The 14,489-nt window shown below is 40.6% G+C and overlaps 2 protein-coding genes across 6 annotated transcripts in view; one reads left to right on the forward strand and one right to left on the reverse strand.

The window, feature by feature from the left end:
* Nucleotides 1–5,295: 5,295 nt before the first annotated feature.
* stx2b (syntaxin 2b) lies at nucleotides 5,296–12,414 on the reverse strand. Of its 2 annotated transcripts, XM_034212408.1 has the most exons (11): nucleotides 12,065–12,414; nucleotides 11,910–11,984; nucleotides 11,735–11,834; nucleotides 10,534–10,608; nucleotides 10,357–10,430; nucleotides 9,849–9,957; nucleotides 8,240–8,313; nucleotides 7,672–7,809; nucleotides 7,348–7,458; nucleotides 7,048–7,158; nucleotides 5,296–6,894 (listed from the first exon to the last, which is right to left on the reverse strand). In XM_034212408.1, the coding sequence occupies exons 1-10, from the start codon at nucleotides 12,092–12,094 to the stop codon at nucleotides 7,063–7,065; spliced, it is 882 nt and encodes a 293-aa protein (XP_034068299.1). In that variant the 5' UTR covers nucleotides 12,095–12,414; the 3' UTR covers nucleotides 5,296–6,894; nucleotides 7,048–7,062. The 2 variants fall into 2 exon arrangements, with proteins under 2 accessions (XP_034068299.1, XP_034068300.1); XM_034212409.1 differs by lacking the exon at nucleotides 7,048–7,158.
* Nucleotides 12,415–13,273: 859 nt separating this feature from the next.
* Nucleotides 13,274–14,489, forward strand: part of adgrd1 (adhesion G protein-coupled receptor D1) — a 42,765-nt gene continuing 41,549 nt past the window's right edge. For all 4 annotated transcript variants that reach the window (XM_034212745.1, XM_034212747.1, XM_034212748.1 and 1 more), the window contains exons 1-2: nucleotides 13,274–13,720; nucleotides 14,188–14,224. In XM_034212745.1, the coding sequence (XP_034068636.1) occupies nucleotides 13,667–13,720; nucleotides 14,188–14,224 (91 nt within the window). In that variant the 5' untranslated portion in view covers nucleotides 13,274–13,666. The remainder of the gene's footprint in view (nucleotides 13,721–14,187; nucleotides 14,225–14,489) is intronic.

The raw sequence follows: 14,489 nt of genomic DNA on the forward strand, positions 1-14,489 counted from the left end.
TTATATCTGCTCCCTGATCTCACGGAGAATTGTAAGTGGCTACTGCCTGAGATCGAATGCTGTGGTTTTATTAAATGTGCCAACTGCTAGGACTGTTTTAGGGAAGACAGCTTTTCGATGCGCAGCTCCTCTGTCTTGGAATAGTCTGCAAATTAAATGGAAACTGAACAATCTGGTGCCACTAAATGTTTTTAAAGCTCGGTTGGATGCTACTCAATCGGAAGCTATTGGTACCTGTTTATGTGGATAATTATGTAAATGATGCTGTATGATGTCCTTTTGTTGTTCTATTTATGTTTTTATGTTTCATGTGGAACTACTTGAGCAGGTCTCCCTTGAAAAAGAGATCAATGATCTCAATGAGATTTATCTGTATAAATAAAGATTTGAAATTAAATTAAAAGTAAGGACACCAAACCAACTGAGACCCGTCTGTCCGCCGCATCTACGCACTGTACAACACACACCTACATACTGTACCACACACACACATACACACTGCCTACAACACACACTTACAGCTCCTAAAGCATAATCAGGCTACAGCTGTTGTGTATTTTATTATGTGACGCACTAAATGGTCTTTGTACTACAGCAAATAAAGAGAGTAATGTAGGCCTGTTATACTGAGTGATATTGTACACTGCTCTGCTTTCTGCACGGACCTCACAGCTGTTCTCACTGTAAACATCGCAACGCGATGAAAGCAGTTTCTAAAATAATATCCAGAGGATGCATGCAGAGCTGTCATTGGCTGAGATAAATCCGGCCGTGCGTCACGCCTCCACCGTTCCCGGAAATGCATCCGCGCAGGAGCCGTGGAGGAACCATCAGTGTATCCTCGGTTATAGCTCCTCCAGAGAGCCTCCTCGACGCTCGATCCTCGGTGTGCATTTAGAGAAATGAGACGTCCTTCAAAATGGCGCGCTGAAATTCATTTCCGGGTCACTACCGGAGGACCGAGGACCGAGGAGTCGAGGAGGGGAAATTTGAGTATTGAGAAGCCTCTTTTGTTTGTAGATATCTACTAAACTAAAGCAAATAAAGAGAGTAGGCCTGTTATACTGAGTGATATATATTATACACACTGCACTGCTGGACCTTACAGCTGTTCTCTCTGGAAACATCGCGATGCGATGAAAGCAGTTTCTAAAATAATATCCAGGGGATGCATGCAGAGCTGTCATTGGCTGAGATAAGTCCGGCCGTGCGTCACGCCTCCACCGTTCCCGGAAATGCATCCGTGGAGGAGCCGTGGAGGAACCATCAGTGTATCCTCGGTTATAGCTCCTCCAGAGAGCCTCCTCGACGCTCGATGCTCGGTCCTCGGTGTGCGTTTAGAGAAATGAGACGTCCTTCAAAATGGCGCGCTGAAATTCATTTCCGGGTCACTACCGGAGAACCGAGGAGTCGAGCAGTCGAGGAGGGGAAATTTGAGTATTGAGAAGCCTCTTAGGTGTACAACAAACGGCAGCCACTGTAAACTCACCGGTGCCAGCGGAGAAAGCACGTCAGCGGAACCCGGAAGTGGCCTTCGTGCCCAAGAGCAAGAGGGAGCAAGAGCGACACTGACCCCTCTTTATAAAGGTTGCCCCGTGTGGTGATAGGGCTGAACAGTCTATCCTGCTACAATATGATAAATGAGAGGTAACATTTTGTTTATGGTATTATTTCCACATATTTCTCTCCATTCTTCCTTCTGCCAACGCGGTGTCGCAGTTTCTCGTCTCTCCCGTTTTTGTGCTTAGTGCGTACGCATGGGTTAGAGTTTGCGTGGAGGACCGCACGTTTTCCCGTCAAGTTAGTATTTTATAAATCGCAAACATTGCGTAGAAACTGGCGTACGCCATTTTTTTAGCGTATATCCCTTTATAAATAAGGCCCCTGAACTGGTGAGTTCAAGAGGGATATTCTGTTTAAACATCACAGCTCTATCATTCTCCATGTCCAAGATGGTTCCTGCCCTTTTCAGTGAAGTCTTACTCAGAAGTAGTGGGATATCAGCTTTGACTACTTCAGTTTCCACTCGACATTTTGTCTGTCCTATTTTGGCAGGCAGTTTCAGTATTCTGGAGGAATGCACTATATTTCCATCTCCAAAACGGAATGGTCTGGAGCTTGGAGTTTCACTTTTCACAATCTGGTTCACTTGACTTTGACTGAGATCAGCGACGAAGCTGTCCAACCATTTTTCTCCACACAATGTGCGGGTACATGCAGTGTCAATGATAGCCGTCCCTAAAGACTCAGTTAGGAATACCTCTGATTCAGACAGTGAGGCTTTAGTAAACAGTGTAATGTCACATTCCTCTACCTTTGTTCGATCTTCAGTTAGCTTTACTTGTTCGCTACTCTTGTGAGGACAGTCTTTAGCCCAATGGAACGTGCTCTGACATATAGCACATTTTGATCTCTTACCGAACCTATCCAGTGGGTTATCAGGGTATCCCTGTGACGGTTGCCTTTGTTGTCCAACTTGTCCAAACTGCTGCGTTGTTGGACGTCTAAATCTTCCTTGTGAGCGTTGCTCTGTGAATAACGCTTCATCGTTAACGTGTATTCCGTTTGATGTGCCGCCTTGCACTCTCCCCCCAAAGATCCTCTTCAGCGCGGACTTCATTGCAGCAAACGTTAAATCTGTACACGCAGTCAGCCTCATTTGTCTATTTTTCTCGTCTAGACAAGCCGTGTCCAAAAGTTTAAAAGCTAGCACGGCGTCAGGAAGAGACATGTCGTACTTTTTCATTCGGTTGTATCGCTGTTCAAAGTCAATCACATAGTCCGCCATGGACACCGAGCTCTCCTTTTTGATACAGTTAAAAAAAGAGTAAGCATCGTATGCGCGGTCTCTCTCTTCTTTGAGAAACATGCCATCTAGTTTTGCTAGCAGTGTGTCCATACCATTGTTGTTGTTCAAATCCAAAGCGGGTATTTCCATGGCGATGTCCCTTGCCCTTCCTTCCAGCCCCAGGACAACGGCGAGGGCTTGTTTCTTCTTATCAAGTTCAGTAACCAGCTTCCAAATGGCGATTTCATTTTTCCAACACTCGTATGGTCGGGATTCGTCGAACTTCGGTGGAACTTTGTAGTTAGCAGTAGCCATCTTCTGCTAACCATCCTCTGCTACCAATGTTAGTCTACTACAAATAAACACGACGTTTATCTTCTGTTAACTTGGTTTATTCAATCAACGTGCATAACACCAATACTGAGCCATTAACGAACAGTGGACCTCATGCTCCAGGTCGACACAGACTAACTGCGCATGCGTTTCACAGCCTCAAGAGGGCAACCTAGACTACCGTATGGCCAGTAGTATAGACGCAAAGAGATTACATGTTAACATCCACAATCCAGAATACGTTTTCATCTACGCCTGGGTGGTGCACTCCTGGACCTCGCCTCGACGGTTTTGGACGTCGCCCATGCTCCATCGGCCCATGGGTGGCGCGCTCCGGGACCCTGTCTGGCCTCTCCTGCTTCCCGGGGAGGCCTCAGCGCCTGCTGAGGACTTCATGCCCGCCGCCGCGGCACGTCTGCCTGCGGCCGGGTTGCTCTCCTGCTTCCCGGGGATACCTCGACATCTGCTGAGGACTTCATGCCCGCCGCCGCGGCACGTCTGCCTGCGGCCGGGTTGCTCTCCTGCTTCCTGGGGATACCTCGACACCTGCCGAGGACTTCGTGCCCGCCGCCCTTGCACCTCTGCCTGCGGCCGGGTTGCGCTCCTTCCTCCCGGGGGGACTGCTCCTCTCTTCCGGGGATACCTCGACGCCTGCCGAGGACTTCGTGCCCGCCGCCGTTGTGCGTCTGCCTGCGGCCGGGTTGCGCTCTTTCCTGCTGGGTTCTCCGCGACACCTACTGCGGCCCCCTTACGACGGCCCGCCCCCGGTGTGGGTGCCCTCGCCCTCGTTAGGGCCCCTGCCCTCTCCTGCGGCCCCCTTTCGTGGCCCGTTCCATGGCCCGGTCCTCACCTGCGGCCCCACCCTCCTCGGCCCTTGTGGTGCTTCCTCCACGGACGTGGGGATATATATTTTTTTGCCATGTTTGAATTCTGGGGGGGCTTGTGTGGTGACCACCTATTTAACCACTGGGACATAATTCAAACTTGGAACTACAGTTGCGGTTATTGTTCCCACACGGACATGTTATGGGTTACCTATAAATAGTGTGTACCCTCTTGGCTCTTTCTTGTCGACCCGGGCTGCGACCCGACAACATGTCCTTTGCAGCTTGTGAATAAATCACTATTCTTGCACCTTCCTTGCACCGCCTCTGACTCCATATCTCTCGGCACTACAATAGCTTGTTAAATTGATTTGGACAGATTTTTGAAACTAAGTTTGTGCATCCCGTTTTGTGAACAAATGAAAAAGAAGGCAAGTGTTAAAAAAGTATAAAGTGTAGAGACAGTATCTAGGCATGAATTGCTATGTATTTTAACAAAGTCTGCTAGACTGACTACATGACTTTAAAAAAAAATGTTATATTGTATTTTTATATTCTGGACATTAAGGAAGACTATATCCAGAAAATATAGTGATTCATTAAGTATGCCAACTCTTATGTGTCAACGATACAAATGGTCTTCAAATAACATTTTCAACACATAATATATATGTTGATTATTATAGCAGACCAACCTGCAACACATTTTGATCATCCTCAATTCTGTGTACAATATATAACAATATTAATTTGTAAAAAAAATACACAAACTAGAATCAACAACCCTCCATATTTCTAAATCTATTAACCAAAGCTTCCAACACCTACGGCTTGCTACAGAACTACTCATCCTAATAAAGGTCTGTGTCCAAGCTAAATCACGGTTCATAAAATCACTCATCTTGACATCTCGGATCTCTTGCTCTGTGACCTGAAAACACCCTTGCATGCAGATTTTAAGGACACACACTGGCATTTCGCTCTAAGTGAACCTCTGAAGTTTCCTTTGATCTGATTCAAAGAGAGAAAATAACTTGCCCTCCGGGGACTTCCTTCCACTTTCTCCACTAATCTTATTTGGTTTATTAGACGGAAGTCAAGAGCTTTGTGCAAAGTGCTTATTAGTCCTGAAGTAAACGGCATCCTCAGCTTATTTCTGTTTTCCTCTAAACAAACCAAACCTCCAAATGTTTGAAAAACTTAAAAGTAACTTTAATTCTGTCTGACTAACTGAGATGTTTTAGCGATTTAAAAGTGCTTCTGTATTTATAACTAACACACTTTTTCACCTTTTGATATAAAACGAAATAAATACACAATAGACTGAAAATATTTTGTGTCTTTATATTTGTATTGCATGACTTCATCATTCAGTTTCAATATAAAATACAAGATATAAATAGACAAATACAAAATAATGATACAAAATGAAAATGTGTGCTCTTAAAATAACATAATCCAAGAGTCCTACGTTGCAGCATGACTTTTTTCGCAAATTATATTTCAGTCATGAAAGCATGATAAATATATATTCTATAAATTAAGGTTACTATTTTATTTTTCTAAGGGACTCCTGAGCTGTAGTAGATTGACATTCGATTCACATAAATTACAGTAAATACACATGAGGACAGGATAACACGAGTAGACTTGAAAATGTAAACTGAAATTATACAATCAATTTACACAGACAATTGTCGTAATATATTTTTTCATATTAAGAAGATGCTAGCCATGTACAAAACATTTCTCGTCAAGAAAAATATGAGATCTCTATCATTTCAATATGATAAAAGTGAGTCTGCTGCCAGCTGGTTACTTTAGCTTAGCACAAAGAATGAGAGCGAAAGTAAACAGCTACCCTGGCTCTTTCTATTGTAAACCAAATCAGCTAACCTCATCTGCAGGGCTAACAAGCTGCCACAGTATATCTTGTTTGTTTAATCTGCACACAAACAGAAGTGTAAAAGTGACAGATTATGTTTTTTACGAGGGGCTATGTTCCAGGAGAAGTGACTTAATGGAGCCTATGCTAGTTGCCTTGCAACCTAACAATGACAACATGAAGTCACTGCGCCAGGCCAAGAAATATGTTGGCACATAACCCCCTGTAAACCCTCATGCCACATTTGTTACTTTTGGCTGAGCCAGGCTTGCTTCTGTTTCAAGTCTTCAAGCTAAGCTATCGGGCTGCTAGTGATATCTTCATATTTACTGTACAGACATGAGTGGTATAAATATTTTCATCTAACTCTGGGCAAGAAGGCAAATAAGCTTATTTACAAAAAATGTAATGTGATTCAAAGCCATTTTAAAGTCATTAGACCAAGAAGTGTTGAGTTAAGATTTATACAGTGTGAATGTTTTAATAATCATTGCAATATTAACTTGTTGATACATATTGCAAAAGACTGCATTATTGAATTCTTTCTGAAACTATCTTTTTTGTGTCCCTTTTGTCTTCACTTTCATAAAAAAGTGTTGGACATAATTTCCTCGTTGTTGTGTTTGAAAGCAAAAAAAAAGGAAGAAATACGTAATCTTTCATATAACTTTTCTTATTGCAAGTTTTATCAGTATTGCAATATTCAACAATGTTATTGCATATTGCATATCTTGCTCATATAGTGCAGCCGTCCAGCTAAGAAAAAGGGCTGTGTGCTCACAGGATGCTTTATTCTAGATATATAGTATTGCTCCAGAACATTGTATTATGCGGTCTGCTATTACTGGTGCAAAGTCGATCCCCAACATTATACAAGATCCTCTCTGTAAAGCTGTTGGATAGGGGGTGACTTATTATGAAGCTGTTAAATCTCAACACAAGCTGACTACAGCTGACTGCCGTCAGGGTGTGATTCAGGAAGTCCATCACTCAAAGATTCCAACTATTATGAGTAAAAGGAGGAAACCTGCGACGCCCCCACACATGGCCAGGCCGAGACGTTTCTGTCAAAAGGAGAAGTAACGAGGAGTGAGAACTGTGTTACAAATCCTTTAAACTATTAAGCAGCTGAATTAATTAATTAATTAATTAAAGTATATATGGGTTGATGGATGAATGATGTGTTTAAGGAATAGAAGTTATGGATGATATGTTACCTCACAAAGTCGTTCTCATACAGGAGGTTTGGTTAGTCCGACAGACAGGCCCACAATTAGTGCAATAACAGCAAGCAGGGTCAACAGAGCAAAGGCCAGGATAATGTATTTCTGCCAAGTGAAGAGGAGGGTGTTATTTGAACTTCAATTAATTGAAAAGTTTGGTAGCAATAAAAAGGCTTTACAGAATCATAGGGTAGTTTTAAGTTATGACATGTGACTTTAAACATTGTATAATTCACACTTACTCAATTTAACTTCAAAAATGGTATGTATGAAATATATGAAAGAAACACATACCCTCCGAGATTTTTGCTGGTATCTCACTGCTTTTTTGGTCTCTTCCTTTGCGCTACATATGTATTCCACTGCATTCGAGACATTATTTTCAATGTTGTTAATCATATCCCCCTGTAAATGACAGGATCAAAATGCTTTTATTTTGTGCATCTCATATTCGATTTTATGTTGATAGTATCCGTAAAGAAACATAAAGGATACCTATATTAGCGCACCTGTCAGATGTGAGGAAGTATCACTAAGTAGATACAATTAAACTAATAAGACTATTTTTCTTTTTGATATAAAGGCTTTTACCTACGAACCTTTCCATTTAGCCATTACCTGAGTTTCTACCAGCATTGCCATGTCCATAAACATTGTATGCAGCTCTCTGATGCTCGTCTCCAGGCGCATGATGTCCTGGTGTCGTGACTCTATCTCATTTAGTGCCTGACGTGTTATCTGGGAATCAGAAATTATCTGAGGGAGAGACAAAGAGACACAAGGTGAAAAACCTCATCTCAAAACACCAAGAAGAAGAAGAAGAAGAAGAAGAAGAAGAAGAAGAAGAAGAAGAAGAAGAAGAAGAAGAAGAAGAAGAAGAAGAAGAAGAAGAAGAAGAAGAAGAAGAAGAAGAAGAAGAAGAAGAAGAGAAGAAGAAGAAGAAGAAGAAGAAGAAGAAGAAGAAGAAGAAGAAGAAGAAGAAGAAGAAGAAGGACTTTTATTGATCACAATCACATGTTCCCAGCTGTACTGTAAAAAAGAAAAGGCCTGGTAACACATTACCCCACCCCAAATGATTTACACATCAACCACCACCAGATGGCAGTACCATATTTTAACCATAGACTGTGAAGCTTTAAACCCTGCAATAACAATATTCTGCTCAGTAAGGCATGATACAACTTACATCAGATGTGAAGATTGATGGATTTCCACTTTCTAACATGGCTTCTAGTTCTTCATTGGTGGTGGCTTTTCCAGCTAAAATTATTTAAAAAAACATCAATGATTATCCAACAATAAACCAACCTACTGTACCTGCTGTTTATACGTAATGTGTTGGAGCACTGAGCAGTTGTGAGATATTCAGATTTTAAGGGGTATAAGACAACTTTGTGTTGTTCTCTGTTATATACGCATAGCCTCTCAACTAAAAAGAATCACAGAATTTAATTTTAGAAAATAAAAAAAGCGTATTAAATATATATTATTGAATTATATTATATTAAAAAAATATAATCCAGAACGGATTTGTAAGAAATTTTACTAAAGATCTGAGGAAAAATGATTTCGGATGCAACATTCACAGGAAATTATCTGTTCAAATTGTATACTTGATTTAATTGTACAGTTTATCAGTTTCTTTGCCATTCTTTTTTTATATGCATTCAATGTAATATGAAATAACCATAAAATGTGTCACTTGTCATAAATCGTCAGGTTACTCAATGCTAGAAAAAGGGGTCCATTAAGGAAAATGGTTGGGAGCCATCGAACTAAAAAAAACATGCTGAATTTAAACTACAAATATCCACAGTTGTTAACAACCCATTTATCAGTAGATTGCTAATTGTGATAATTACGTGTTTATTTGTTGGTAGCTCCTGCTGTTTTCCGTTTATTTGCAGTAAAGTGTTGTTTTGTGACTAAGATTAGAAGTGTCTGAGGAACAAAGGAAGTGTGCAGCCCTCACAGAGAAACAGCTGCTGAAACTCTATAAACAGAAAGCTTTCTTTTCCTGGAGCCGAGTCTCCTGTTGTACCACCCCATCCCTGGAGAGACAGACCTCTGTGCAGGTGCGTACTGTATGTCACACACCTGTTTCAATGGCTACTCCTCAGAGAGACGGAGCCAAACACAGCAAAACCCACCACCATTACAAATCCAGCTAAGAAGTATAACTTCTGAAAGGTGTCAATGAAGAGTGTAAGTCCACAATAGTAGGCCCGAGGTTCATGTGGTCGTGACTACTGTTTCACTGGCCGCTGCGCCCTCTGCCCGTTTCCCTGGCAACGCAAACACAACGAGGCGTCTCCAGTATCAGGCTCTTTCGTCTGCAGCGAGAGAACTGGAGCCTCTCATTAATGCCGGCCGCAGGGACTGGGAGAGACAATACTATTTTTTGCCTTTCACTATTGTCTCTTTTTGGAACTGGTTGTTGCTCTATTGGATTCTGTAATCAATTCTACTATTACAACTACTACTACCACATATTGAGAATCTGGAATTTGGATATGATAAATTGTTACTTTGCATTGTGTAAAACAGAGCTTATTTCTCAAAGAAACAAAAAAGGAAAATATCCCACCCAGCTGCTGGTGCCTGTTCATCAAAAGTGTGTCCAGAGAACTAGATAGGAAACGGGATCTGTCTGTTTCCTGGATCCTGTTCCAATTCTTATGTCACTCTTTTATCTAGCAAATTCAAGCCATTGAAGTGTTCAAAAAGGGAGTATTTTCTTCAAAATATAGTCCAAAGTTCCTGGCCTCATAGGGAGTACATTATGTTTCACTTACTTATCTCCAGCTGTCTCTGGATCCTTCCTTTGCTTCTTTCCCGAAAGGACACTTGAGTCTCATTGTACTGGGTCATGACCTCCACAAACTTCCTGGACAGAACTGTGTGCTGAAGACAAGTCAAAACACAACAACAGGAATGTGAAGATGTCAGACTGTAGTGTTTTCAAACGTAATACCTCAGAAAGCACTCTTGTTAATTGCTGGAATTTATTTTAAAGGGAACTTTAACGACATTTACTACTTTGCTATGTTCAAATGTACACTCAAACTAAATACATATATTGGCGATTTATAGCACATGCTGTAAAACATTGAATGGTGCAGTACATTTAGGATTTTCACAGTAAATCATTATAATATTCCTTATTTGTGTTTACTGTGGATACATCTATCCAAAAATATGTCCCTCCTGATGTGTGTGTCCAACTGACAGACGGCTTGTGTATGAGGAAGACATGATATATGTGTGCTCGTGTGGATTTGTCCTTTCAATCCGTTTCCTGACCTGTGTTTTCTGGATCCTAAAGTCAACAGTGGATCTGTTAGCTGCATCATCTTTAGGCATACTTTGCTCCATGGCTGCAGAGTGAGAGTGATGATGCATTACACAACAGCAGATGGCATCAGCTTGTGAGGTGTAGTCAATAAACAAGCGTGACAAGTGCGTCATTGATCAACTCACATTTTAGTTTAGTCCGCACCACGTTGGCGTTCCCTTTGATATCGTTGGTCAGAGCATCCAGTTGGTCCTTTGTTCCTTCACATGAAAACAAAAGGGAAACACGTCAGACTTGGTTTTGTGATTTGGAAAAGTCATGTCATCTAGCTGTTCCTCACTGTCCTGTAAATATTGGTTTTAATGTGATTTCATCTGGTAACTTGGCAACAACGCTGTGGCAATATTGCAGAGGTCACACAACAGAACAAAGCACTAGCTCTTTGTTTCTTTCCCTGGAGGCCATTTCCACGTCATGGATGTTAAATGTTGCACTGTGTTACATTAAGCATAATCACTGATGATGCCATGGCACTGTAAACTGGCTCTTTGTATTGCAGAGTCCTCAGGCTTACACACTGAACAGAGCCAGGACCTGATTACAACCAGTAGTAACAATGCTCCCGCTAATATACAGTAGAGGAAAGTAACCAAGTACATTTAGTCAAGCGCTATACTTCAGTAAGAACCTCACGAATATTAGTATTTCCATTTTATGCTACTTTATTCTTCTACTAGCCAGAAATGATACATACAAAATATAAATCAACACGTGAATTAGGATGTTCTGTTTGGGATTACGGCACATGGCAGTATTAAAAGTCCTTAAAATTAAAAAAGTTAAACCTTTGCCAGGTTGCAATTTAAAACGAGTTAGCACATTAAAAGATCACTAGTTATAATCCAGTGATATAATTACTTTATTTTAAAAACAACCATTCTGCATCCTGTGTACTTTGTGTATATGTAGATGCTAATATATTTGTGCTTTTGCTAAAAACACTTCCTTAACCTCTGCTTTAAACCATTATAAATACTTTTAATCTGGATCTTATTTAGAAAATAAACATCTGCAAAACACAGAATGTTTGAATCCCTGAGTTGTTGCTGATAGAATCATTCAGAGCCCATAACACAATGGTCTGTGAGTTTTTGTGGCATAACGATGCTGTGTCCTTCACAGGTTTCCGGCCCAAGCAGCCATTCATTTACAATGAGGAGGAAAATGTAACAAAGGAAGTGATTTTCTCCCTCTGTGCCTCAAAAGTCAAACTCCAGCCAAGCTGTTCACTTGATGCTTCCCTCACCATGAACACTTAAAATATCAACATTTAAATTCAAACGCCTTCTGTCTCCTTGCTATTGCTTTATAAAATCACACACTTACTGTCATGAGGGTTGGGTGCAGTCAGGATCATGCTGTGCATCTTCCTCACCTCTTCCACTTGATAGGAAATCTTATAAATGAGTCCTCTGACTTCTTCCACCTTAATGCATAAATAACACATCAGTATCTTGAGTCCAACCTGTGCACACATCCAGGAAGTTGCATTGAAACCCACCCTTCTGAAGAAACTCTCCATGAAGCCATCTCTTTCCACTGCCACTGCAACATCCTCCTCTCCTGGTGTCCTACTCTGTATGGGAACAATGTGTGACTGACTTTTAATGCTGGGTGTTTTACCTGTCAAGGTGTTAAGCAAGAAAATACACTCACAGCAGTCAGCTCAGCCAGTCTATCCTTCATCACAACGATCACCTCGTCTCCTGCCAGGGTAATTCTAGTTAAACTCCACTATCATCCTGTAATTCTCCATGTGTGGAGTAACACTGAGACACCTAACTGTGCACGGAGGTCAAGATGGTCGAATTGAGATGCGTAGGCCTACTTTAACCGCGTTATTAACCTCAGAGATAAAAGAAGAGGAAAAAAGTTTGGATTCAGAAAAACGGGATCCAAAATACAGCTCGAAACACTTAAAGTTCAACAAAATAAAAGTCCAAAGCGAATGTGTTTCGGGTTTACTCTATGTCGATATGTCTCAACGAACAAGCGCCTGTAACAGATCCAAGGTATCTCCTTCCGTGGGATCCGCCTCTCTCTCTCTCTCTCTCTCTCTCTCTCTCTCTCTCTCTCTCTCTCTCTCTCTCTCTCTCTCTCTCTCTCTCTCTCTCTCTCTCTCTCTCTCTCTCTCTCTCTCTCTCTCTCTCTCTTCATTAAGAAAAACTACGCTTAAGTAGGCTATAAGATTTTCATCAGATGTTGAATATTATTTGAACAGCCAACACATCACCAGGAAGTTTTACGAGAAGGATTAATAAATAATTGATAAGCAGAGCTGGGTGGTTACTTAACTTGTTGTCCTTCAGCCACAGGGTGGTGCTGTTTACCTTGATATGTATGAAAGTTGGCAGACTGGTGGTAATGATGACTCCCCCACCTGTGGATGTCCTCCAAAAGGTTCACAAACTAAAAGTAACTAATTTAAAAAAGACGAAGTATGACTGAAATGTCATTTAACACTTTAGAATTCTCTTGATTTGTGTGCAGGTTATTATATTGTAAAGTACGGTATGTTAATGAATACATATTTGACTAGTTGAAATGTAATTCACCAAACCCTTCAGGTCACTCATACAAAGTTAAAATGTCTTTCGCAGATATTGTTTCCCCCTCGATGACTGGTTCTGTTGTTGGGTGTTGTCCTATAATGTCCTAAATGTCACAAGACCAAATATTAATACGTTTTTTTCTTAACCCAAACAGAATTTGTATCGCACAGTGCCAATCCTGATCTCATTGATTCCCCGCGAAATATCCAATTACGCACAAGTAAGGCCATTTGCGCACTGTTCCAACGCCCCTCCTCAGAAGATCGAACAACTACATCACGCTTTGCAATTCCCACGTTCAGTACAACAAGCCAGTCCGGAGCTTCTCCGCTCCTTGCCATATCCAGATCAGCCACAGAAACTCTCAAAGTAGTTCACTGTAGGGATAAAGATCACGGATTACGGTTTTGCTTGGAAGAGGAACAGGGTGTTACATTTTCTATCATGAAAGGAAAGCTTCTAAAGTTGTTTTGCCTCATGCCAGAACACTGAATTGAATATATTTTTTATTATACTTCTGTTTTTGTTATGTATCTATATTTCTAAGTTTGGACACATGGACTGATCAGAAGTTTTTCACATCTTGGAATAATGATTGACTCCTCCCGGAATCATCTTTATTTGGGGATTTAACAGTGGTCGCTGTTTTCTTTTTAACTTTTATCTTTTTAAAGACTGTAGATTTATAACGCATTTTTCAAAAGCTATGGAATTATCTGTGCAAATTCATCTTTTTACATATTTTCTCTCCTTTATTAAGGTAAGAAATTAAACACATACAATGCATGTTGACTAAACCCTTTAATATTATGCTTATTTCAGTGTAGTTTACTAAGACAAAGTATAAAAAGCAGGATAGGCTTACTGTAAAACCTGTCCTAAAGAGGTTGCAATTCATCCTAATGCTGTAGATAGATTTTATCTTAGCACTATGAGGTAAATAAATAAAGGTAAAAAATGAATTAACAGTAATATATTCATAAATATAACAATCTTACATTCATAAAGAAATACCAAAAGACATACTGAGCCCCGGTGTTTCTTCATATTAAGCGTATATACTGACAGTGATTGACTGGTATTCCAAAGTGAAGATCCTTTGTATTTTATGGCATAGTTTGTGATAATTCGGGAGATAAATATAATGTTCTTGTCTTGTTGAATATGAAATACTTGGCTGTCATTGTTGTATAGCCAACTTTAAAAGTACATCTGATTTCTTTACAGGTTTATGCTCAAGTGGTTCTACCTGTGAAGCATCCAGGTAGTAATTCATTCTGTATGAGTGATGGTGTGATTGATTATCTTTTTCCATACTGTTTTAACTTTCCAAGTTGAAATAAGGTGACATTGTACAGCTATGTATTGAAACAGAAATACACACTGTAAATGTTTTTTACTTTCTGCTCACTGCCAATGAGAATGTTTTTGATTTGTTCACTGCCCTCATTAACAGAGTACTGTCACATATCTTTTACAGCTGTTGCGTTCATTATTATCAATCTTTTAATCCCCCCCAAACTCCAAAT

The sequence above is a fragment of the Gymnodraco acuticeps genome, unplaced genomic scaffold, assembly GCF_902827175.1.
Source record: "Gymnodraco acuticeps unplaced genomic scaffold, fGymAcu1.1, whole genome shotgun sequence".
NCBI classification, from domain to species: Eukaryota; Metazoa; Chordata; class Actinopteri; order Perciformes; family Bathydraconidae; genus Gymnodraco; species Gymnodraco acuticeps.

Excerpts from the sequence above, each read along its gene's own strand:
- stx2b (XM_034212408.1), bottom strand. The coding sequence starts at position 12,094 with ATGAAGGATAGACTGGCTGAGCTGACTGCT. Across the intron at positions 11,985-12,064 it reads GACTGGCTGAGCTGACTGCT|AGTAGGACACCAGGAGAGGA; the intron begins GTGAGTGTATTT and ends GTTCCCATACAG. Across the intron at positions 7,810-8,239 it reads CATCAATCTTCACATCTGAT|ATAATTTCTGATTCCCAGAT; the intron begins GTAAGTTGTATC and ends TCTCTCCCTCAG.